This window comes from Diospyros lotus, chromosome 9 (assembly GCF_014633365.1).
Source record: "Diospyros lotus cultivar Yz01 chromosome 9, ASM1463336v1, whole genome shotgun sequence".
NCBI lineage: Eukaryota > Viridiplantae > Streptophyta > Magnoliopsida > Ericales > Ebenaceae > Diospyros > Diospyros lotus.
In genome coordinates, this window is record NC_068346.1 from 27074510 (window position 1) to 27101294 (window position 26785).

The 26785-nt window shown below is 38.8% G+C and overlaps 1 protein-coding gene across 1 annotated transcript; it reads right to left on the reverse strand.

Moving 5' to 3' along the window:
- Nucleotides 1-1180: 1180 nt before the first annotated feature.
- Nucleotides 1181-3381, reverse strand: LOC127809473 (fibrillin-5, chloroplastic). The gene is made up of 7 exons (XM_052348287.1): nt 2873-3381; nt 2587-2702; nt 2360-2482; nt 1954-2052; nt 1797-1841; nt 1636-1709; nt 1181-1503 (listed from the first exon to the last, which is right to left on the reverse strand). Exons 1-7 carry the CDS (start codon nt 3162-3164, stop codon nt 1419-1421), a joined length of 834 nt encoding a protein of 277 aa, XP_052204247.1. The 5' UTR covers nt 3165-3381; the 3' UTR covers nt 1181-1418.
- Between the last annotated feature and the right edge of the window lie 23404 nt (nt 3382-26785).

Here is a 26785-nt window from a genome sequence, read left to right on the forward strand (position 1 = left end):
ATTGTTGAAAAAGGTGATAGATGGAAAGCTATATGGGAAAGAGCTCTGTTATTTGGGATAGAGCAATTGCAAGGCAGAACACTATTAGAAGGCATGCGGAGATTCCTCCTATACGGGCCCTCCAATACTTAATATAAGTCGTGATTGTCATACATAAGCAAATCGAAAGTCTTCCGAGAGACGAAATGGCTACTCTTCCATATGGGTAAGCAACTTAATGGCATGTTTAAGCTTACGTACATGAGGTTGGTATTTTAGTTGTGATTATCCTTTTAGAAATTGAAGAGGATCCATCTATAAATGAAAGGAAGGGGGTATAAATACCCCTTAAGATGTCGATAGTGGGACACGTGGTACACATGCATGAGGTGTGCACAAAATTGTCCCTGGTTAAGAATGGATTAGGCTTAGAAGGAACCCCCTCCCTCCTTCCCCTGCTAAAGAGTATGAAACTAGTGAATCCTCTAAGAGAAGGAATGTCTTGAGGTGAGCTGCTATTGCATGGGGCAATAACAAGTTCTTTACTACATGTGGCTTGTCAAGGAGTAGATCTCGGTTGTCGTCCCCCAAAAGAGTGACTCAAACTCGTGAACATGATGCGTGATTCCCAAACAACTGAGAGAATGGCCTTTTCTAGGAGCAAAACCTTCTCTAGGAGAATGACATCTTCCCTCGAAGGGAGATTAAGAACATCCTCCGAGAGAACATCATCTTTCCCCAAAAGTTATGCTACAACATATTGTAATAACCTTTGGCAAATTGCCCCAAAGTTGCAAACCACAAAGATGATGGAATAAGAAAGTCGAAGATTTGCTTTTAGATTTGGACGCCTTCAACAACCTAGGTCTCCTTTTATATAGTTTTCAAGGTTAAGCCAAAAGCCAAAGTTGTTCTTGAAATTAATTTAACATACATGAATTTAGAGGTTTGACAATATGTATCATCATATGTATAGTAGCATTTATGTATCCAAAAATGAATGTAAAAATCAAGTTCTTGAAATTCTATTCTTAAAAAATATGTATAAAAAAAAACAAAAAAACCAGTTACAGATTCATTAGAGTTTGAAAAGTCATCTGAACTTACAAGAATGATTAGAAAATATATGGAATTTGACACATATTTAACTGAAAATACACTATACGTATTACTACATGTGAATGTCAAGAGAACCCAGACATGCGATGCAACCACAAGTAAGGAGTGTTTATTTCATGGAATTGAATTGGATGTTGTTATTGTCATCATCATTCTTTTCCAATTCATAAGTGAAGTTTGCATTGGCCTTAAAATACATGCATCTTTAAGCATATGATCCCACTTGTGTTCCAATGCAGTAGAAATGAATCTGTACTACATCGTGGCAAGATCGAAAAGTTAGACCTCCTGTTGAAAGCAAACAATGAAGCTGCTCCTCTTCAGCTCCTGTTGTGCTCATATCTCTCTAGTATAAAGAAGTTGCCCTTATCATCCCTCCCTATTCTCAGAGTATCATCAACATATCTGTGTGCAGCCCCAGTTAAGGAACCAGTCTTTGTCTATATATTAAATCCTAGTAAAACCCAAAATAACACGAATGAATCTGAAGGCTTGTTTTCTTTATTTTTCAAGATTGCAAAGATAGAAGAAGGATACGTGATTTCGAGCCATCCCTCTGGATTGAAGATGCCAAGAAGAATTTGATAGTTCTTCCGAAAGACATTCATCAACTGCATAATGGTTTCCAAACACAGACAAGATGTAATAATTCAGCTTAAGCTCTTGTCTAAATGTGTATTTTCTTGAAACTTCCATACCTGGTCAGGGGTGATCGTAGACTTCTCATACTTAATATTAACTCTCTGTGAAAGATTAGGAAGAAGTTTGGTTTAGGGTTATTTGATCGCAAGTCAACTCAATTGAATCTGTTCAGGGAATGGATAAAACGAGAAGAGAACGAAGTTGAGAGTTTACTGATTTGGATGCAATCTTGAAGGAGGCTTCAATTTCGAGCTGTCCATTGAAGATATTCAAACCTCTCACATTGAACAAGACGACATTAACTGCTTTGCCCTCCATTTTCCCACCAACAACAATTGAAGATTAGTTCAAGAATCACCATTTTATTATGCGGTATAATTGAATACTACCCATCCTCTATATTGAAAATTTGAGCAGAAAACAAAATTCAGAACTGTAAAAACATCCCAAATTTTCACTTAATATTGCACTTGTCTCGTTCTTTTTTTTCCCCTACAAAGCCACTTACAAAGACGATCCTCTGCAACCCTCACAAAGCAGCAGGTTTTGCACATTGCGACACCCTTTTTAATTAAATACAGAGTGAAAGGAAAAAGGAGCTGTATGAGAAGATGTATACCTCGGTGACATCAATGGTCTGGAAAAAATCCCCCAAACTGATGAAATCTCTCAATCCAAGCTTCGTTCTTTTGGGGCCCAGTATTGTTATGGTACTGTAAATAAGCTTCCAGCATCCTCCCACCTTCCAAGTTTACAGGAAGAAAACAACATCGAGAATAAATTCTCAGCCACAAAGATTGAACACAAATAAATTCATGCGTAGACTCAACACGAAACCAAGTTCACCTTCTCCAGAAAACGGGTAGGCTCTGGTGTTGGGTTCGTAGATTCAAGGAGCCTGACGGAAGCTTCAATCTCAGATTTCTTTGCGATTGGAACTCCGAAGATGCCTCTGTTGATGCCTTTTTTGAAGCATTTTCCCCAATTCAACACATGAATTTAAATTAAATACCCACAAAACAAAATTATGACTTCAACGCAACATTTAAGTTGTGAAAGGAAGGGGAATTTCTTCTTTCGTTTTTCTTTTAGGTTTTGGATGAAAAAATTAACGCGGGTATGAATGTATTACCTTGCAATTGTTGGTAAAGGTGTGCTTTGATTTGGGTTGGGGTTGAGGGAAGAGATGATGATGAGTCTGCAGTAGTAGTAGCAGCAGCAGTGTCTTCGTCTTCCTCTCCACTTCCGACCAAGCTGCCCGAACCATGTTGTTGTGCAGGAGCTTTGAATCTGAAACAAACAGAAGAAGGACCTTTCTTCGTTGTGAGAATTGAATGTGTTTGAGCTCTCGTCGTCGTCATCTTTGTAAGAATTGGGTGGGAAGCTGGTGGGATTGCTGGGTGCACAAAAAGCTTTGTAGCCATGGCAACGCAGAGCCTGACCAATTAATATGCCAATCACCAACAAGGAAGGGTTCAAAGAGGTTTATATCAACCTCCTCCTCCTCCTTCTTCTTCTTCTTCTAATTCCTGCGTTGCGGTTGCATTTGCAGTTTGTATTGATCCCTTTCAACCCTCTCTCTCTGCTATACATTAGCAGAGCTTTTTTCGTTTTTTCTTTTCTTTTCTTTTCTTTTCTTTTTTTTCGAAAGGAAGAAAACAAAGAACAAATAATAAAGCATTTGTATGGACGGGAAACCAAGCAACTGTCCACGTGACGTTCCACACCGCCATCACACTCCTAGCCCTATGTTTACCTCTCAAACCTCGATTGCCTCTGTGTGCGTTTTCTATTAAAGACAAAAAGATAATGAAAAGAAACTCTTGCTAAAGCCGCTGCTCTACCATTGCCGTTATTTTAATTATTATTATCAAAATATAATAATAAATTTATTTAACGAAAAATATCATAATTAAGTTGTTTGAATATACAAGGAAGAAAACAATTAGATGACACGACAGGGTCTTCACGTAAATACTCAAATACTCATGTTAGACACTAAGAGTGATAAAAATCCAAAAATAATATTTATATCAGTATTAGAGATATACCTTTTTTGGGTTGAATGTCTACTTATTTATAGAGGAACATAAAGTAATATGAAATAGTCTAGGATTAGAACTCTTAACAGATAGTGTCTATCATGATCTTTCCTAATTTGGTTACCTAGAATTAGGATTTTTATAGATGACATTTATCTTACCTTTTTGGAGATAAAATTCTTTATAGATGGTTGTCTATCCTTTTTCTTGAAAGGATTTTCGAATGTTGAAGTTATCTAGTTTCCGCGTTGTGCGTGACTCCCCCCCCATTCCCCGGTATTTGAGGAAATGCTTTGGTGATGGTGTCGTCATTTTGGGGAAATGAGGTGTCGTGGGAGTTTCCTGCAAGTATTGAGAGGTCGAGGGGCCATAGGGCCTCTCTCATGCCTCTTGAAGCCTAGGGGTCACCCTTGTGCCTTCTAAGGTTGCGGGGTAACCCGCATGCCCCTTTGGGTGACTTTAGGGTGTGCCCCCCACAACTATCTCCTTCTCATGCCGCAAGCCCGCAACCATCTTTGAGCCCGAGGCCATCTCCACCTTGCTTAGCAAGCCCGAGGCTATCTTAGCCTCGCGTTGCATTCTCATGACCATCTCCAAGCCCACAACCGTCTCCTCCTCACGTTGCAAGCCCACGACCATTTTTGCCTCGAGTCACAAGCCCGCAACCATCTCTGTCTCGCATTGCAAGCCCACAACCGTCTTAGCCTCAAGTCGCAAGCCTGTGGCCGTCTTCTTCTTACGGCGCAAGCCCGTAGCCATCTCAACATCGCCTCGCAAGCCTACGATTGTCTTTAAGCCTGCAACCGTTTTTGAAGCTCACGACCTTCACTACTTTAGCATTGCTCGTGGCTCTTGTGGCATTCTCGTGACCAATGCCTTTTGCAGAGACCCTTCGTGGTCTCCTTTACTAACCTATGAGCCATGTCGGTCACTAGCTGTTGATCTCTGGCGAGGCCTTTTGTCATCGGGTCATCCTGATTAAGCTGGGTTGATCTGCTTATTAATTTATTTTCAATATTTTTTCTCATGACACACCAATTGCTTCCCACTCTTTCATTCGAGTTTCTCAAATTGGAAGAATAAAGTGTGGTATGGCATATCTTACTTCTCTTTTGGTGGGTGTCAAATCCAACAAATAATAAATTTTTACTCTTAAAAATGTAAATTGTGATAGTGATGAGCAATGTCGTATCTACAGGGATTGGTTAGATCTATTACTTTCAAAACTTAAAATAAATAGAAGAAACAATTGGAGGATTTTGAATTTTGAAATTTAAACAATTAAAAACAGAATATTATTCTAAATTAATAAGGTAAATTAAAATGTAAAAAGATTAAAGTAATCAATAGAAACGCTTCCGATAGAAGGAGGTTATCCACCAATGGTTATGACACTGATCATTGATGCCAAAGTCACTAATTTTCCTTGATTACTTGGCCTTAGAAAGAACAACAAGCTCTGTTCATTCAATGTTTCCCTTACTTCTTAATTAATTAAAACAAGCTCTTCAATTAACCATTCCTTCAAATAACCCTAGAACAAACTCTCTAGAATTTAATTCAAATGTAGCATTAAACTTTGTGGAAACAAGACCAAATCTGAACAATAAACACACAAGCTCAGTTTATTTAATTCAGCACATGTACTCCTTAGGAATTGAACGAAAACTTGTCCATAATCATCAACCCTAGTTGCTACTTATGCAAGAAAGACCAAACAATTACGAATTTGGTATTCAAGCTAGCAATTAATCATGCATCAAGAATTGAATAGCGGTCATCTATGCAATCAAAACACATAGTCATAAACATTAAAATCAGAAGATATATGAATATTCAAGAGAAAATCAAATTGCAAATAAACTCAAAAAGATCTCATAGTGTTTTTCACCATGGCTTCAAAATATCCTTCTACCGAAAAACCAAAGTTTAGCCACACATAATAAGAGAAAGAACACAAAAAGAAGAGAAAATACAAAAATGATGCTTCTTCCTCACAAGGGGATGATTTTAGGTTTGGTTAAGCATGAATTACTTATGTTAGTTGCAAAGTCTATGAATCTAATTAAGAAGTTTGTATGGATATGCAAACATGATGTGAGTGTGCTTAGTTCTTTTTAGTTTGGTAGTGTTTTCCTTTTAATTATGAGTTCATGTTCAATTGAGAATTGCATGAGAAGGAGTTATGATTTGAAAATTCTGATTTTTAAATTTGTGGAAAAAAATTTTAACGGATCTCACAGTGTTCTTCACCATGGCTTCAAAATATCCTTCTACCGAAAAACCAAAGTTTAGCCACACATAATGAGAGAAAGAACACAAAAAAAAAGATAAAATATAAAAATGATGCTTCTTCCTCCTCTTGGATGTGCTTCTTTGCCTCTTTTTCTTCCTGGACATCCCCCTTTTCTCGAGCTTGGATCAAGAACTTAAATAGGCCCCAACAAAGAATCAAAATTAGCCAAAAAATTAGGGTTTCCTAGACTCCCGTAAATTATGAGCCTGTTTTGGGTCAAATAAAAAGCTTTTTGGGATTCGGCCCCTTCTTAAGAATTGTAATTAAGAATGTGTAGATGAATTTAGAATTTTGAATAACTCGATTTGGACATCATAAGCACAAGTTATGCCCTTTTAAAGATTCAGTATTCGGGCAGAATTCTAATTCAATTAGGATTTGGCCTAGCTTTTCGGTCCTAACGTTGAAGCAATGTTTGGAGGTCCAAACAAACTCATATTTGGACAAATAATACCATTTGGGAAAGCCCAAGAAGTCCTCTACAAAATCTATGAAGACCTCATTCATGTTCTTAAAATCTAACATGGTCAAAAATCTGCAAAAAACCCAAAAGGTCAAAATATTAAAAAATTGAAATTTTTTAAGTAAAAGTCCAATTTATTCTAACTTATCCAAAATTGTCTTAACCATAAAAATAAGTATAAATCAGCATAATAAGGCATAAACTCACCCAAAAGACCGTATGTAAGGAAAATAAATATATGAAATTATGCACTCATCATCTTTCATTAAATGTTTTAAGACTCAAGCTCTGTTTTTGCATGTTTTTGCGCTTCGATGCTTTTGTGGTTCAGTTTCTTGGGTAATGAGCCTTAGATCATTCCCGTGCATTCCCCGCTTCAGTCAATTTTTGTGTTTTGTTATCTACATGTGCTCTCATCGGATCTTCCAACCATATAGGTTGAGGCTAAGATAGAATGACGATGTTCAAAAGTACCATACCTCGATTCTATAAATGAACCGTTATATGAAAGTCAATCATCTCGAATAAAAATACTTCTTATCCCCAGCTCCCCCATTTAATTGTAGGGAAGGCAAGGCTTGAATCAAGAAGTGATAAGGATTTTGTAATCATGATGAGCATGCTAATTGAGGCTAGAGTTAAGAATTCACATTTGGTCCTCAACTTGTCATCAGTGTTGGACATGTCAACTATGTGGAATCTAGGTTTAGTTGACTGTGGCCAATTACCCTTGTGGACTTTTAGGGAGGAGCTTTTACGCCTAAACTGTTAAAGATGAACGAAGTTTAGGTAGAGCATCTCTCAACTTTTAATCCTAGGTAAATCACCAGATTGCATTTAGGTGGACGAACTAAGGGCCCTATGTAATATGGCTCCCTAGTTTGTTATAGGCAACTTGTTCCATCATAGGACTTTCCATTGAGGGAGATCGCATCGCCACTCCCCCGGTCTTTTGGCTTTAACGAGTCATCGCACCAACTCCCCAATCCTTTATGAACATGGGACAAACGTTTGCTCCCCTACTCTTTAGTTTTTTTGTTGATAATGAATTTGCACTTTTATATTTTTTTTATCTTAATTTAGTCTCATCCATTTTGTGCATTTCGACTTCAAGTTATGCTTGATTATTCTCACACATCCATCGCCTTTGATTTCGAGTTATCCTAGACCATTTTGTGCTTTTAGCATTTTTGGCTCGTAATCTAATTTCACGCATTCAGCACCCCTGATTCTAGGTGTTGTTGCCAAAATACAACAATTAAAATTTATGATGTGGGGTCCACTCGAGCTCGATGTCGGGTGAAGTTAGGTTGCCGTAAGAGATGTTGCTTCAAGGGAGGTTGCCGTTAGGATGCTTGTCGCAAGGATTTGCCGCTAGTTCTCGTCACTAGCTTTCGCCACTAGCTCTCGTCACCAGCTTCGCCACGAGGTTCGCCACAAGCTTCGCCACAAGGTCTTGCCGCTAGCTTTGCCACTAGCTTCGCCACAAGGCTTCGCCACGAACTTTGCCACAAGCTTCGCCACAAGGTCTTGTCACTAGCTTTGCCACAAGCTTCGCCACAAGGTCTTGCCGCTAGCCTTCGCCGCTAACTTTTGCCACTAGCCTTTGCCACTAGCCTTCGCCGCTAGCTTTTGCCACTAGCCTTGGCCACTAGCTTCGCCAAAAGCTTTTGCCACTAGCCTTGGCCATTAGCTTCGCCACAAGCTTTTGCCACTAGACTTTGCCACTAACCTTTTCCACAAGCCTTTTTGCCACTAGCCTTTGCCACAAGCTTCGTCGCAAGACTTTGCTGTCGCGGCTAGGTTCACCGCAAGGCTTTACCCTCGCCGCTAGGTTCGCCGCAAGACTTTACCTTCGTCGCTAGGTTCACCGCAAGACTATACTTTCGCTGCTAGGTCCGCCGCAAGGATTTGACCCCTGTTGATGCTCAAAAAATGTGTTAGAAGGCTCGCGGGAATCTTCCCCACGAAGACCCTCTGATGCCAAAGTCAATCTCGGATCCCAATGATTATTCACGAAAATAGTAAAAGTGTCTTCAAAGTGACAAGTTTTACCGAAGTTGGAAGTCCCCATTAATGTCCTGTAGCTGGGTATTTATAGGGCACGGATCTCAAGGGTGTCTGGTGCCGACACGTGGCGTTTTCTCAGTGGGTTAAAGCCAAAGAAAATGGGAGGGTTGCTACGATGTAGCTGCGGGCAGCTGAGCCTCGCGGCAAGGGCTGCCGCGAGGCAACTTGTGCCTCGCGGCAGATTTTGCCGCAAGGCAATTGAGCCTTGCGGTAAATGCTGCCGCAAGGCAATGGGGCCTTGCGGCTGAGTGCCGCAAGGCGTCTCGCGACTGCATGCCGTGAGCCTCTCTCTCGCGGCTAATAGCCGCGAGGTCGCTTCTCGCAGGCCACGCGGCCGCAAGCCTCGCGGCTACCAGCCAATAGGCTGCGCCTCGCGGCATGGTGCCGCGAGGTGGGCCCTTGTGGCCAGACTCGCGGCTCTCTTGCCGCGAGTCTTTTATTGATGGGGCTGGCCCTTGCGGCCAGCCCTTGGCCATTATATATAATATACATTATATTATATATATTTAATTATTTTCATTTTTATTTTTCCCTCAAAATTGATGGCACAACAATTGCCCCCCACTCTTCTGTTTTGTCTTTAGACAAAATTGAAGAGTAGAATATTGATCAAAGAGCCTAGCCTAGCACCGGAATTCAATCAAAGGTTTCGGGAAGCCCGTTAGCCAAGGGCTTTAGGTACCAAATTATCTTTTGGGCAACCACGCCCTTGAGAGATAATCTCTACTGAGGAGTTCCCGTCGTGGGTCTGAGCTTGCCGGGAGGCCTAGGCGCTGGATCAGCCAAGGAGTCGGGTCTAACTTGGACCATAGCACCGGACTCAGTCAAGGGGTCTAGCGAGCCTACGGGCACAATCTTCGAGGCATCCGATGATCCTATGATGGATCATAATGCTCGGGCTATTGTGTTCTCCATGTTCGTCTTTCAGAGTTAGCCTACTTCAGGGAATCTGTGTTTGGCCAGTGGTTTGACACGAGATTCCGGCCAGACATCCAAGTTTGTCGGGAGACCTAGGCGCCAGATCTACCAAGGAGTCGGGTCTATGCAAAAAGGCATAGCACCCAACTCAAGCGAGGGATCAAGGTGAGTCTACGGGCATGGGCATTGGATGTTCTGGTGATCCCGGGCCAACTCATGGTCATAGGCACCAGATTGCAACTGGATGACTCAACTCCGATAAGCGGGGTCATGGCAGAGTTGTCATAGGGTTGTTGTCTTTTTATGCCTTCCTTGGGCCAGTCTACCTCAGGGGATCTGGGTTTGGCCAGTGGCCCGGCGCGAGATTCTTACTAGGCATCCGAGTTTTCCGAGAGACCTAGGCGCCAGATCAACCAAGAAGTCGGGTCTAGCCAAAAAGGCATAGCACCGAACTCAAGCGTGGGATCCGGGTGAGTCTGCGGGCATAGGCATCGGATGTTCTGGTAATCCCGGGCCAGCCCGTGGTCATCGGCACCAGATTGCCACTGGGCGACTTAACCTTCGGGAGCGGTCTTATGCTAGAGCTATCAGGTGATCACTTCACTTCTTTTCCGCCTTCCTAGGGCCAGTCTACCTCAAGGAATCTAGGTTTGGCCAGTGGTCCAGCACGGGATTCCTACCAAACATCCGAGTTTGCCGGGAGACCTAGGCACCAGATCAACCAAGGAGTCGGGTCTAGCTAAAAGGGCATAGCACCGAACTCAAACGAGGGATCCGGGTGAGTCTACGGGCATAGGCATCGGATGTTCTGGTAATCCCGGGCTGACTCGTGGTCATCGACACCAGATTGCTGCTATGCGACTTGACCTATTAGAAGCGAGCTGTGCTTGAGCCGCCATACCTGCAAGACACATACAAATAATCTGGGCTCCTGCAGATTTTACGTGGTTCAGCTTATAGTTTTGCCTACTCCACGAGAATACATGGGATATATTCTTTTATTTATCGGGGGATATATGTTTTTACAATGGAAAATTTTAAAGACAATTTCAACCTCTGACTGGGTCGAGGAACGCTTCTGACGATAGGCTTGACTCTATGTCTCGTGCTTCGTCCCTTCCCCCGGGGCTAAAGCCGGGAAATACCTCTCGAGGTGCGTGGTGTTCCAAGCCTTTCCTATCGCCTCGCTTTGTGGTGTCAGTAGTGTGTACCTGTCGGGGTCTATCATCTTCTGGATTTTGTAAGGTCCTTCGCACATCGGGCTGGGTTTCCCTTCCTTTTCTATTACCTTTCCCTGTGTCCAAAATTTCCATTTGAGTGACAAACTGTTCTGCTCGGTCGAACAACTCAGTCACTAAATTTGGCTCGGAGAAAGCTAAGGATCTTCTAAGCGGGGCGTAGGTTGTTCCGTTTAGCAGGGCTGACGCTGCTAATCCGATTGAGAGATCCCTTACTTCCTGTGTCGCAACCCTAAACCGCTCGATGTATTGCTTTAGAGATTTATCCGACTTCTGCTGTAAACTCATTAGATATATTGTACTCTTCTTCTTTGGAAGATAAACGGAGAATGCATCTAGAAACTCTTTCTTCAACTGTTTGAATGATCGTATATGTCCTGCCGGTAATTCAGTGAACCACTGCTGAGCTTGTCCTACCAGGGAGAGTGGGAAGGCCCTGCACCTAGTGACCTCGTTCCATCCATGTAACACGGCCACTGCGACAAAATGTTGTAAGTGTTTTTCGGGGTCTTCCCTTCCTGAATATACCGAGAGTTGTGGTAGTTCAAACCCTGGTTGCACTGTTCGCCTCTGGAGTTCCTCAGATAGAGGGAACCCTTTCGACGGAGTTACTTTTGGTATCATCATTACCTGTTTCTGTTCTAGCACCTCCTCTATGAGGCGTTTAATGTCAGACACGCTAAGTGTTTGTTGCTTCCCTTCATTTTGGCAAATAGATGGGTCTTGAGGCACTCCTGAGTAGGAGTTTTCTGCTATCTCTCTATACTTGGAAGCTTTTCTAGCCCTCCTGCGATTTTTCCTTCTCGAGTCTGTCACTTCCGGAACTTGACTATTCAGCCCTGGTGTTCTGATTCTTGTCCCCTGCCGAGGGGTTCTTGAAGGGTTGTCCTGGAATCTCTGATGTTCTACCCTTGTATCGATTTGTCCCATGTGAGGAATATGGATGTCCGGCCTTAGTTCTCGTAACAAAGCAGTGACCTCTTGTAGTCTTCTCATATTCTCCTCATTGTCCACCCTGAGCTCATTATTCTGCTGCTTCAGCTCCTCAAAGTTCTTCCTCAATAGTTCATAATCTGAGAGTAAGACTGTGGGTGGAGCTATTCTTGAAGTTCCCATGAGGTTTCTATTTGGAATTGAAGACTGTCCAAATGAGTGTTGTTCCTGGTTAGCGGGCGCTGTATGTGGGACTTGGAATTGAAGACTGTCCAAATGAGTGTTGTTCCTGGTTAGCGGGCGCTGTATGTGGGACTTGTTCCCCTCGCCCTGTCGTGTATCCATCTACGTGTGCTTCTTCTTGCTTCGAATGCTCCATGCCCCCCAGTCCGGCGGCATGGTTGCATTCGAGTACAGGAAAGTTTCCAGAACGCACTTCGTTGTTAGGGTGATCTACTGAAAATTCTGGTACTGTAGAGTTCGCTTGGTGGGAGCTTTTCGTGGCTCCTGTCCTGCTATGAGCGCTCCTTTGGGTGGGGTCAGGCGGGCTCGCCCGACTGGCTGATCTCGCCTCTCTCGGTATTTTGTGTTGAAATTAGCTTTTTGTTGCAATTTCCCACAGACGGCGCCAAATTGTTGTTGCCAAAATACAACAATTAAAATTTGTGATGTGGGGTCCACTAGAGCTCAGAGTTGGGTGAAGTTAGGTTGCCGTAAGAGATGTTGCTTCAAGGGAGGTTGCCGTTAGGATGCTCGCCGCAAGGATTTGCCGCTAGTTCTTGTCACTAGCTTTCGCCACTAGCTCTCGTCACCAGCTTCGCCACGAGGTTCGCCACGAGCTTTGCCACAAGCTTCACCACAAGGTCTTGCCGCTAGCTTTGCCACAAGCTTCGCCACAAGATTTTGCCGCTAGCTTTGCCGCTAGCTTTGCCACTAGCTCCGCCACTAGCTTCACCACAAGGCTTCGCCACGAGCTTTGCCACAAGTTTCGCCACAAGGTCTTGCCGCTAGCTTTGCCACAAGCTTCGCCACAAGGTCTTGTCGCTAGCCTTCGCCGCTAGCTTTTGCCACTAGCCTTTGCCACTAGCCTTCGCCGCTAGCTTTTGCCACTAGCCTTGGCCACTAGTTTCGCCAAAAGCTTTTGCCACTAGCTTCACCACAAGCTTTTGCCACTAGCCTTTGCCACAAGCCTTTTTGCCACTAGCCTTTGCCACTAGCCTTTGCCACAAGCCTTTTTCATTAGCTTCGCCGCAGGACTTTGATGTCGCCGCTAGGTTCGCCGCAAGGCTTTACCCTCGCCGCTAGGTTCGCCGTAAGACTTTACCTTCGCCGCTAGGTTCGCCGCAAGACTATACTTTCGCCGCTAGGTCCGCCGCAAGGATTTGACCCCTGTTGATGCTCAAAAAATGTGTTAGAAGGCTCGCGGGAATCTTCCCTGCGAAGACCCTCCGATGCCAAAGTCAGTCTCGGATCCCAATGATTATTCACGAAAATAGTAAAAGTGTCTTCAAAGTGACAAGTTTTACCGAAGTTAGAAGTCCCCATTAATGTCCTATAGTTGGGTATTTATAGGGCACGGATCTCAAGGGTGTCTGGTGCCGACACGTGGCGTTTTCTCAGTGGGTTAAAGCCAAAGAAAATGGGAGGGTTGCTACGATGTAGCTGCGGGCAACTGAGCCTCGCGGCAAGGGCTGCCGCGAGGCAACTTGTGCCTCACGGCAGATTTTGCCGCAAGGCAATGGGGCCTTGCGGCTGAGTGCCGCAAGGCGGCTCGTGGCTGCATGCCGCGAGCCTCTCTCTCGCGGCTAATAGCAGTGAGGCCGCTTCTCGCAGGCCACGCGGTCGCGAGCCTCGCGGCTACCAGCTAATAGGTTGCGCCTCTCGGCATGGTGCCGCGAGGTGGGCCCTTGTGGCCAGACTCGCGGCTCTCTTGTCGCTAGTCTTTTACTGATGGGGCTGGACCTTGCGGCCAACCCTTGGCCATTATATATAATATATATATATATTTAATTCTTTTCATTTTTATTTTTCCCTCAAAATTGATGGCACAACACTAGGTTTTCCCTTTATCATTCTAGAGATCTTTGCATTTTCTTTGATTTCTTGAATAGTTATCACACCTTTGCACATTGGTTTTTAGACTGTTCTAGCGCATTCACCCTTAAGTTTCTAAACCGCTTTCGTGCCTACACAATTCAATTCTCATACCATTCTCGCGTCGTCACACTTTGGTTTTTAGACCGTTCTCGCACCTTCACGCTTCGATTTTCAAACCATTCTTGTGCCTTCATGCTTCAATTTTTAGACCATTCTCGCACCTTTGCGCTTCAGCTTTTGAACCTTTCTTACGCTTTCACGCTTCAATTTTTTGGACCGTCCTCTCGCCTTCTGACTGCTCTTATCCCCACCTTATAATTTATATTATTTAATCATTTTTAATGCAAAATTGGTTGGGCGTTTATACTCGCTAGCGCACGAGTATGAGTTGCAGCATAAATTTATTTACTGGATAAGAGTCCATGTCGATTCACTGGGAGATCTTTATTAAAACAGAAATGAAAGTAGCGAAAAAAATTTATATACTAAATGAGTTTGTCAAACCAATTCAACTAATTTTAGGAAAAAAACTAAAAAAAGAAATTGAATATGCAACTGAAAACCAAACATCTCGGGTCAAGACAATTTCAATACCGATCCAAATATTTCCCAAGACTCACAAAAGATAGTATCATCGAGTTAAATTAATATTAGGATTTTTTGCTATTGAATACGTTTCGGGATAATAATGGTTCTAATTCAAGTAATCGACATACATGGCATATCGACTCTAACTTAAGCAACCACCATAAATCGAAATGTATATAAAGTATACTTGGGCTTGGGGATGATGATATTTCCAGATTAGGCAACCTACATACATGGCATGAAGGTTCCGGGTTAGGCATATACCCCAATCCAAACTCTAAGTGTTTGGAAAAAAAAAACTAAATATTAATTTTAACACATCAACTTACAATGAAGTCCAGTTAACTCGGAAAATTTTGGCATCAGACACTGTCCTTGCCTTCGCCTAAGAATTATTAGTCACACATTTTCATTTAAAACTAAAATGACACGAATTTAAATGGTGAAATCTAAATGATAGAATTTAAATGACGCGAATTAAAATTACAGAAATTAAAAGACAATATTTAACCGACCATATTAGGCGGTGGATAATAAAGCCACGAGAATTAAAATTGTAGAAATTAAAAGACAGTATTTAACTGACTATATGAGGTGGTGGAATTTAAATGACGGGAATTAAAATTGTAAAAATTAAAAGACAGTATTTAACCGACCATATCAGGTTGTGGATAATAAGATAACAGAAAAAATAACATAACACAACTATATAGAAACTAAAGTTGAAGAATTGAGAGAGAAATTCTAAGAATACAACTATACTTTTATTTTAAAAATATTATATCGTTACAAGTGCAACAAAATGAACTATTTATAACCCACAAGATGCAATGGAGATCACACAATTATCTAATTTAATAATATAAAGATAAACAAAATATTTAATTAAATAATATAAAGATAAACAAAATATCTAATAAACTTCCACAAGCTTAGCCTTCAGTTTTGGGCTTAAGCCTTCCTTGTGTTGGCTTGGGCTTTCATTCTTTTGGGCTTGGGCTTTCCTTGTGTGAAGCATGCAATCCATATTATATATATATATAATATTTATTTTTTATTTTATATATTTTATATAATTTTTTATATTAATATTTTTAAACCTGCACGCAATCACAAAATACATATTAATATTCAATTTAAACTAATTTTAAGATCAAAATAAGGGTGAAATTATAACAACTTTTTTTATAAAATTGACCACTAATCACACCCCCCAACTTAAACATTGTTAGTCCCATAGCAATTAGACTTTACACTGGCCAGTATTTATTCACAATAATCGTATGAATATAAAATTTCAAATTCGAAACCGAAATGTATATAACAGAAAAAGTTATCTATCATATAGATACAGTCGAATATTCTAAATCAGATTTCAATCAAAGGTCATACAATCTTAGGAACGACAATCAGGATGAGTAACACACAAACTTACTCACTCGAAGTTTCGACTTCAAATCTTATTATGGATTTTCTCTCCAATAAAAAAAATGATTCCTCACGTGAACACACAAAGGGATGTACCGTTATAAGAGTAAATGCAAAACAAGTTGAAACTCGGTGTCATCCCAAATACAAAGAACTTATTTTCATGAAAAAACAAGGAAATTGACATACCTTCATGACTGGAATAATGCCCTAGATGAATAACTTATGAATTTAAACAGAATTCCCTACTCCGAACTCGAATCCTGAGATCACATGATTTATAGCATCAACAGGGACCAGACCAGGTTGTAATAGGGTTATAAGGTTAATACGGGTTGTCAAAGAAAAGGGTAAAGTGTGCAAAGGGTGTGTCAAAATTTTTTTTTTTTACACTAATATTAAACTGGACATATTGTTTTCTTCAGCATTTATTTTGAAACACTTGTGCTGAATAATTAAGAGAACTTCCTCTCTTCTTTTTTTTTTTCTCTTTTTTTTTAATAAGAAAATACCGAGATAGACTGATTCCCAAAGACACACCAAGTTGGACAAATTTCAGGTGGTTACAGGTTAGATGAGGGTAAGAAAAGAAATTCTATTTAAAAATGGCTCAAGTGGGTTAATAAGGGAGGTTAATGTGAAGAAAGAAAAAGGCTAATAAGCCCAAATTGTAAGAAATTGATTATCATATCATGCTTTTACAAAAAATGTTACTCAATCAACTAATTCTGAGTTTGAAATAAGCCAAATTCATCTGCTATCATTCTAGACATTCAAAATAAATTGATGTTTTGAAGCTATTAAAAATATGAGATAAACAATAAAGCGCATTTAGAGTAAGTGTTATTTCACTCAAAATCAACGATTATTAGGCTCAAACACTCACTCGAATAATAGTCTCCACTTCTGTTGAGGGATCATGTAGTGTGCTAATCAGCTAATTACCATTGTCTTTGACTTTATGACCGATAAACCAATTTTTAATTGTTGAACACTCAATGCATGCAAATCACCTATTCTAATTCCATACATATACGTTTTGAAATAAGAAATCAATGCATTCATGTTTCGTATTGCAAATTTAATCGGCTATCAATGTATAACTCCAAAGCTTTAGGGATAACATTATTTAAAGCACATGTAATTTTTTTTATTTTAATAAGAGGAGATAAAAATAAATAATTCACACAAAACTACAAACATGCAATTGCAAATTCACAGTTAAACATGGACCAAATAATTCATAAATATACCTTACTCCCCCCAACTTGAATTGCAGCAATAAGATAGGGTTGTTAGGAATACCTGTAACTCTACAAGTCTATAAGTTTACTATGAACTGTTAAAACTTCAACAAACAAGTGAGAATATCCTATATATATAATTTTTTTTCCACACCGAAATAAAAAAAAAATTATGCAAGTTATAAAATAAAGAGATGCGTCTCAAGAGTACAAAAAGTACTCCTTACTTAGCCATCTTATCATAGACTTGCCTTACAGGGATAAATCTAAATTAATCGGACTCATTTGACGCTTGTTTCTAATTACCTTAGACCAGTCTATCCGAGGCTCGTAAGGATCGTGTTGTGGATATAAACGTGTAATTTCTCTTGCAGCTCCTTAATGGTGGATGCGGAAATGAGAATCTTTCTTGCTGAAAGAGAAATGAACTTTTAGTCCACAACCTGATTAAGAAAAGAGAGCAACCCATCGAAAAAATGGTTAACATTTAAAAGTCCAATGGGTTTGGTGTGGAGATTCATCTTGGCCCAGAAGATTATACAAAAGATTTCTTCAAGTGTACCAAAACCTCCTGGTAAAGCAATAAAGGCGTTTGGTTGACAAATCTTACAAGTAATGCACTTAGACACAGAAGTCGTTCTTATAAGTTGATTGCGTATAATCCCGAAAATGTGTGGATCAACCAAAGGGATTGGCATTACACCTACCACATATGATTTTCCAAAATGTGCAACTTGTGAAACACATTCATTCAATCCACGATTTCCCCCTCCATATACCAAATTAATTTTTTTCTTTCCCAATTTTAGGCCAAGTTCGCTTGCTGCAACCGTGTAACAACTATCGCTCTCGAGTTGAGAGCCACATAATACACATATGGTATTGATTCGATGAATTAGCTGACCTTCCACTTATGTTAGTTCTTTATGTATGCCCTGAAAATAGAACTGGTTAAAGAGGTTTGGCGATCAAAAGTAGCTACATAGGAATTCAACAAGAAATAAACACAAATAAGAAATCATGCATATATACAATTAGTTGTGATTGTGTCTCACAACTTTCTCTAGTTTTACGTGTAGATGTAACGGCCCGCCTCCCGGAGCCCCTACCGCGGATAGAGGATCCGTGAGAGGGTCATTATTTGAATGATATCGAACAAAACACACCCAAACTCACACACAACCCTTATAAATACCATAACCATTTCTCACATAACATCTCATAATTATTCTTACATGAGCATTCACACCGTGTGCCCACCTGGCTTACATAATACACATATATCTCCAAACATAAAACATTAACCTTAACACAAGCACAAAGACACCCATGATCTAGTTTCGGGAGAACTCTACACTTGATATCCTTGGGACCCAAACCCCTGCTGAATGAATCTGGAAACTCAGACGGATCCCTGACCTAGAATGATGGAAAGCAAACGTGAGTCACAAGACTTAGCAAGCTCTAGAATGAAATGTTATAGGTTAAAGATAGAACTCTTCTCATAACACCCCATGCAATTCATGCCAATGCAACGTCATATCATGCCATGCCCAGTACCTGCCTTATTTTTAGATGCCTAAACATATAATAAAATTCACATAAACGGTCCTTGGGGCCCACAAAAAACATACACTGGCACCCAAGTCTGATATTTTACTCTTGGTAATGAAATGGTTTTGATAATGACTATATGAAAATCAATCTCTACTATATGAATTATATGAATGAGAAAATCAATTTTTAATAAATAAGTTTGAAGCAAGATATAAAAATCTATAAAAGATATGATGAGTATGGTTGAGTGTGGTTTGTTTCAAAATATATTTTTGATAATCTCAACTTGCTTTCAAAAGAATCAAAATAAGGATTTGTTAAGTTTTCAATGTTTTCAAATGGATAGTCGACTATGTGGTTTAATGCTGTTGACTATGCCTAAATATAGTCGACTATGTTATAAGGATAGTTGACTATGCATAAGGACAGTCGACTATGCTTGTTCAATCTGTCAACTATATATGGCCTCTGTCGACTATTTTTCACTCTGTCGACTATCATGTAAAGATAGTCGACTATGGCTTTTCTTCTGTTGACTATATTTGTTCATGAATTTCAAAATCTTCTTCATATTTTTGTATCTGTAGACTATGTCTATATGTCTGTCGACTATGGGAAATTTGTGTTAAAGATAGTCGACTATAATTTCTTGTCTGTCGACTATGCCTAGTTTTATTTGAAGAAATAGTCGACTAACCTACTTTATATCTGTCGACTACGTGTTTCACATAAACTTATAACGGTTAGTTTTTGGCGCATTTAATGCTCGCCCAACCACCCACAACAGTCCAAAATTCAAATTTATCCACCATCAACTATAAATAGGTGGTTGAAGATGCATTGAAGGCTGATGAATTCATTGAATATCAACGAACACCGAGCTTTTACTATTACATCGAGCAATTAATTTTTCTCTCTGTATTTTCATTTATGAGGCTTTGATATCTCACTGTCTCATTCACTTTAAGCCTCAATTATTCATTTAAAGAGAGAGCCTGTAACTAAGAGTTATACTCTTAGACTCTCAATTTCACTTTTTCTGTAAAGTTTTCCTAACGTAAGCTAGAGGGCCCATTAAATTGGGAGGGTTGTACATCTCTTAGTCAAGAACTAGAGGACCTGCTCGTATTGAGTAAGGGGGTGATAGTGAAGTTGCTTAAAAATCCTTAGTTGGTAGCTAAGGTAGTGGACTAGGCTTGAAGAGCCGAACCACTATAAATCTTAGTCTCTTGTGCACTCTGTTTTCATTTATCCTTTTAGCATTTTTATTCTTACTTATTTCACTTAAATCATTCATAAGATCTCATATTTATTTTTCACCAAACAAGAGTGTCTCTATTTCTCAAAAGAAATTTTTAATTTACCAATTCACCCCTCCTCTTGGTGTGTGCCATATCACTACATTTCTATCAATTGGTATCAAAGCCAAGTTCCCTTATTTTTTTTATTGATCTAACAACCTAGGGAAAAAGATCTTATCAGATGGCACATTTTGCCTCCTCATCCCAATCCGAGGGTCTAAGCACCACTCGTCCCCCATATTTTGATGGAACTAACTATAACTACTAGAAAACGAGAATGCAAATTTATTTGATGCAGGACTCAAGCTTAATGCACGCTATTTATAAGGATATCAAGCTAGCTGATATGGAGAAAATTAAGACCTGGACAGTGGAAGAAAGAAGAAACATGGAGATAAATGCAAAAGCTATGAATACACATATCTGTGCACTGAGCTTAGAGGAATTCAACAAAGTGTCAACGTGCAAGACAGCTAAGGAAATTTGGGACAAATTAAAGGTAACACATGAAGGAACCAATCAGGTAAAAGAAACGAAAATCAATCTTCTTGTCCATGATTATGAGTTATTTTCTATAAAGGAAGACGAATCTATAAAAGATATGTACACTAGATTCAATGACATTGTTACTACTTTAGAGGCCTTAGGAAAGACATTTACAAATGGAGAAAGAGTTAGAAAAATTTTAAGAAGTTTACCTAGATCGTGGGAATCCAAAGTCACTGCCATAACAGAAGCTAAAGACTTAGATACACTTTCATTTGACAACTTGCTAGGTTCTTTAATAACAAATGAAATAATGATGAAATGAAATGAAGTTGATGATTCCAAGAAAAACAAAAATGTAGCATTTAAAATTGAGGATGAAGATAAAGACTCTCAAAGTGAAGATGATGATTTTGCATTGTTAGCAAGGAAATTTAGGAAATTTATGAAGAATTGTAGGTTTAATCAGAGGAGAACATTTCGAAAAGAAAAAGATCAAAAAAAGACTAACCCACCTAATGAGCTTCGATGTTTTAAATGTAAGAAGCTAGGTCACATTAGGAGTGACTGCCCTAAGTTGAAAAAGAAGAATCGCAAGGAAAGAAAAATGAAGAAGAATGCTCTAGCTACATGGGGTGAAGAGGAGCTCTCATCAAGTGATGAATCACAAGATGATGAAGTTGCCAACATTTGCTTTATGGCCAATATTGAAGATGAGGTAAATTCTCAGCATCCTAATTCAATCTCTGAATTTACATTTGAAGAACTTCATGATGCATTCAATGATTTGCTAAGTGAATGTGAGCATATGAATGAGAAAAACATTGATTTAAAAAGGGAATTGAATTCTTTAGAAAATGAGGTAAATGATCTGAGAAATAAAATAGGAATGTTAGAAAATGAAAGAAACGGTCTAAGTACTGAAAAGGAAAATCTCTTGAAAGAAAACAAAGACATGAAGGAATCATTAGAAAAATTAGTTGAAGGTAAAAATAAACTAGAAATGATACTTGGAGCTCAAAGAAATTTTGGAGATAAGCAAGGGATTGGATTTGATCCATTCCAAGCAAGCTCCAATAAAACAGTGTTTGTTAAAGCCTCAAACCAAAAGTTTATTCAAAGAAAACCACTCTTCAAACCAAAGTTTTCAAAAAGAGGTATTACCTGTCATTACTATGGAAAAAATGGTCATCCAGTCAACAAATGTTATATACGAAATTTTCCTCAAAAATTCAAACAAGTTTGGGTTCCTAAAGATGTAGTATCTTCTAACAAGAATGGACCCAAGATGATGTGGGTACCAAAGGGAACAACGTGAGTGATTTCTTGTGTAAGCTGCATTGGTTTCAAATGATTCAAGTAGCAAGTGGTTCCTTGATAGTGGGTACTCAAGGCCCATGACAGGAGATCAAGATCTTCTCAGCAACATCATTTTCAAGGAAGGAGGTAAGGTTTTCTATGGTGACAACTCTCAAGGTAAGATCATAGGTATGGGCTCTATTTCTTTTGAAAACATTACATTAGAAAATGTATTTCTTGTTGATGGTCTTAAACATAATTTGATTAGTATTAGTCAATTGTGTGATTTAAGTTATGAAGTTTGTTTTGATGCTAATTCTTGTAAAGTTGTATGCTCTAAGACAAAAGAAATCAAATTAAAAGGAAATAGAGTAGGGAACATTTATCTCACATTTCTAGAATCATCTAAGATGGAAAACTATTTAGTTGCAAATTCATCACAAAACTCTTGGCTATAGCATAATAGGTTAGGGCATGCTAGTATGAACCTAATAAACAAGTTAGTAAAGCATGATCTTGTTAATGGATTGCCCAAGCTTAAATTTGAAAGAGATCACATTTGTGGCACTTGCATGAAAGGTAAGCAAATCAGTGTATCATTCAAACCAATAAATGAAGTATCAACATCTAAACCTCTAACACTACTTCAGTTAGACTTGTTTGGTCCAATGAGAACATTAAGCTTAGGGGGTAAACAAAAATATTTTAGTAATAGTAGATGATTATTCTAGATTCACATGGGTAATCTTTCTTGCATCTAAAAATGAAACCTTTAAGTCATTTGAAATATTCAGTAAAAGAATTCAAAGAGAAAAAGGCTTTTGTATTTCAAAAATTAGAAGTAATCATGGAGGAGAATTTGAAAATGAATCTTTCAAACTATTTTGTGAAGAAAATGGAATAGATCATAACTTCTCTTGTGCTAGGACTCCCCAACAAAATGGTGTAGTAGAAAGAAAGAATAGATCCTTACAAGAAATGGCTAAAACCATGCTTTGTGATAAAAACCTTCCTAAATATTTTTGGGCAGAAGCTGTGCATACTGCTTGTCACATTCTAAATAGAGTATCAATAAGACCAATTTTGAAAAAGACTCTCTATGAACTATTCAAAGGAAGAAGGCCTAACATAAGTCATTTCCATGTCTTTGGTAGCACTTACTATATTCTCAATAATAGAAAAGAATCTCTAGGTAAATTTGATGCTAAAAGTGATGAAGGTATATTTTTAGGATATTCATCTCAAAGTAAAGGTTATAGGGTATTCAACAAAAGAACTCTAGTATAGAGGAAACAATTCAAGTAATAGTTGATAACATAAGCATTAAGGTTCCAAAACTTAGGGAAAATGGTGAAAATGAAGTAACCCAAAATTTTGAAAAACTGTCAATAGAGCAAAATGAATCTAATATTCAAGAGAATGATACGTTTGAAGGAGAACAAAAGCATCAAGTAGAAAAGAACCCACATTTCCAAGAGAAAGGAAATATGTCAAAAGGAATGAAATCATAGGAGATCCATCCAAAGGCATTAGAACTAGATCATCCATCAGAAATGAATGTTAATATGCTGCCTTCTTATCTCAAGTTGAACCCAAAAATATCAAAGAAGCTTTAGAAGATGAAAACTGAATTATTGCCATGCAAGAAGAATTAAATCAATTTGAAAGAAGTGGAGTTTGGAAACTAGTGCCAAGACTAAAAGATTATCCTGTTATAGGCACAAAATGGGTATTTAGAAATAAGATGGATGAAAATGGTGTAGTGACTAGAAACAAAACAAGGCTAGTGGCTCAAGGGTATAGCCAAGGAAAAGGTATTGACTATGATGAAACTTATGCCGCTGTTGCTAGGTTAGAAGCCATAAGAATGTTGTTAGCATTTGCTTGTTACAAAAACTTCAAGTTATATCAAATAGATGTTAAGAGTGCTTTCTTAAATGGATATATAAATGAAGAAGTCTATGTAGAACAACCTCCGGGCTTTGAAAATCATAAGTGTGAAAACCATGTGTTCAAATTATCTAAAGCCTTATATGGTCTAAAACAAGCCCCTAGAGAATGGTATGAGAGGCTCAGTAAGTTTCTCTTAGATAAAGGATTTAAAAGAGGCCAAATAGATACAACTCTATTTATATGAAGTCATGACAAGGATATCCTATTAATTCAAATCTATGTGGATGATATCATATTTGGATCTACAAATAAGTCTCTATGTGATCAATTTGCAAATCTTATGAAAGGAGAATTTGAGATGAGTATGATGGGTGAGCTTAAGTACTTTCTAGGATTGAAAATAAAACAAGAAGAATAAGGTATATATATTTCTCAACAAAAATACATAAGAGATCTTCTTAAGAGATTTAATGTTCAAGATTGTAAACCTATGGCTACACCTATGAGTAGTTCTCAAAGCCTAGATAAAGATGAGTTAGGGAAGGCTATAGACAACAAGCTTTATAGAAGCATGATTGGTTCTTTACTTTATCTAGCAGCCAATAGACCTGACATTATGTTTAGTGTGTGTTCATGTGCTAGGTTTCAATCTAATCCAAGAGAATCACACTTGAAAGCAGTTAAAAGGATTTTAAGATATCTAAAAGGAACTACAAATCTAGAACTATTTTATGTTAAATCAAACAATTTTGATCTAATAGCATTCACTGATGCAGATTATGATGGATGTAAAATAGATAGAAAAAGTATAAGTGGTTCATGTCAATTCTTAGGAAATTGTTTGGTATCTTGATCAAGTAGCAAGCAAAGCACAGTGGCTTTATCATCTACTGAGGCTGAATATGTAGCAGCTGAAAATTGTTGTGCTCAAATATTGTGGATGAAATACCAAGTAGAAGACTATGGCATAAGACTTTAAAACATCCCAATAAAATGTGACAATACTAGTGCTATAGCTTTAACAAGAAATCCAGTATTTCATGTAAGAACTAAACACATAGAAGTAAAACATCACTTCATTAGAGACCATGTTCAAAAAGGACATAAGTCTTGAATTCATAGATACTAATCATCAAATAGCAGATATTTTTACAAAACCCCTTGATAGAGAAAAAATTGAATATTTTAGGAGTGAACTGAGATTAATTATAACATGAGTAAGTATGTGGTATTAGAATTTTTGGTTTACTAATTCCTATTCATATGATTGATAAGGCAAGCTGTCACTCTGTCAAATAAATGAAATGATCTATTGACAGAATGCATTTGGGCCAAAATTTATAAGTGATGTTTGGGGCACATCTCTGTAAATTACATTTCTTTTATTCTTTAAGTATAGTCGACAACAATCATGCTGTTGTCGACTAAGGTGTTGTGAGGTTACCAAGATAATTGGTAGAAGGCCCAGCCTAGTCAACAGCTATATCGTATCTGTCAACTATTCCTTTGATCTTCTTAAAATAGTCGACTATACCTCTCGCATCTATCGACTATATCCTAGATATTTAATATAATAGTCTACAAAATCGTATCATCGGTTGACTATCTATTCCCGCTTATTTAAAGAACGGACTATCGATTTCTTATAAACCCTAACTTCTTCTTGTGTACCGAATCCTTCTCTCTCCTCTCTATCATCTTGCATTCGGTTAGGTTGTGATTCCATTCAAGCCCTAAAATTATTTTGTGTTATCGGCTCTATCCTCTGCTCGTGCTCTCGGCCATATCCCGTGACTTCTCTTGCTCTCTCTCTCTCTTTCTCTCGATGGAATCGTGTTTCATCACTCTCAATGGCACGAACGAAGAACTCGGACAAAGGCAAAGGCAATGGAAAGGAAACCATCTCCTCAAGCCGTCCACCATCTCAACCAAGGCCTCAAATCCAACTCTTCAATTCTAAGGGTCAACAAGAAAGGTACTCCATTCAATTTGAGTCTCGAGAAGTCCTTAAAGGTCATTATTTGGATTTAACGTTTCTAGAATCTATTGGTTTTCCCTATATTCAAACGTTTAAGGACTTTGGTTGGTGGGAATTCTTAACAATTCATCAATGCATATATGAAGATGTTGTTAGGTCTTTTTATTCAAATGCTGACAATACCTATCATAAGAGAAAGTCGGATAAAAAGTTTAAGACCAACCTGGGGGATTTTCAAATGGAAGTTACCTTGACACTGATTCACGATCAGTTTGGAATTCCTTTAGATGGTGAGTTTTATGCCTCTTGGACTCACGATTATGTTCAGGCCAGTAAAGAAGTCATAGGAGATGATTCTCTTACATCTAAAATCTCTGACACAACACATATGGATTTGAACACTAGGATTCTTCATCTCATTTGTTGTCAGATGATCTACCCTAGGAATGGTAGTTTCTCTCTTGTTACAAGACTTGATTTGTGGCTACTTTAATGTATATTAAGGTTAAGAGAAGGCCAAATCTATGTCTACTGATGATCAACTTGATGATAGACTCTTTTTCAACAAAGACTATGTCACTTCCCTATGGCATGGAAATCAGTAAATTACTGGATAGTTTAGTGGGAAACATGGAAAGTGCTAGAAAAGTCTATCTTAGCCCCTCTCAACACATAAATGACAAGACACCCATTAGAATTGGCTATGCAAATAAGGATGGGGAATGGGTTAAGGTTGACAAACCTGAGAATCCTAGGAAAAAGAGAAGATCAGAAGGGCCATCTTCATCTCAGCCTGCGTCTCCAGATGACATAGTGGTTCAAGGGATGGCAGAATTAAAATTAGACATATCAAGAGTTGAAGCTAGTTTGACAGATTTTAGAGAAGAAGTCAGATTCGATTTGTAGAGTCTCCATCAGCAACAAGAAGTTCTCTCATCTCAAATAGGTCACCTGATTCTGATGCTCTCTTCTCAGTTCCCTCCACCTGCTGCATCTCCATCTATACCATCAGTTTCCTCTCCTTCATCAGCTCAGTCTTCTCCTTCCTCCATCTCTCCAGATGTTTAGATGATGCCCTCATCATACATTCTACTTTACCTTTGCTTTATGTATGCTTACTTTGGCATATTTTCCTATTGCTTTTGTTATAGGGTTGGTTGAACTACATTATCACTTTATGCATGAATGTTTAAGTATTGACATTTTACTCTTGT

Coding starts and splice junctions, on each gene's coding strand:
- LOC127809473 (XM_052348287.1), bottom strand. CDS start 3,164: ATGGCTACAAAGCTTTTTGTGCACCCAGCAATCCCACCAGCTTCCCAC. Junction 2,483..2,586: donor CTACCCGTTTTCTGGAGAAG/GTGAACTTGGTT, acceptor TAAACTTGGAAG/GTGGGAGGATGCTGGAAGCT. Junction 1,504..1,635: donor GAGGGATGGCTCGAAATCAC/GTATCCTTCTTC, acceptor GGCTGCACACAG/ATATGTTGATGATACTCTGA.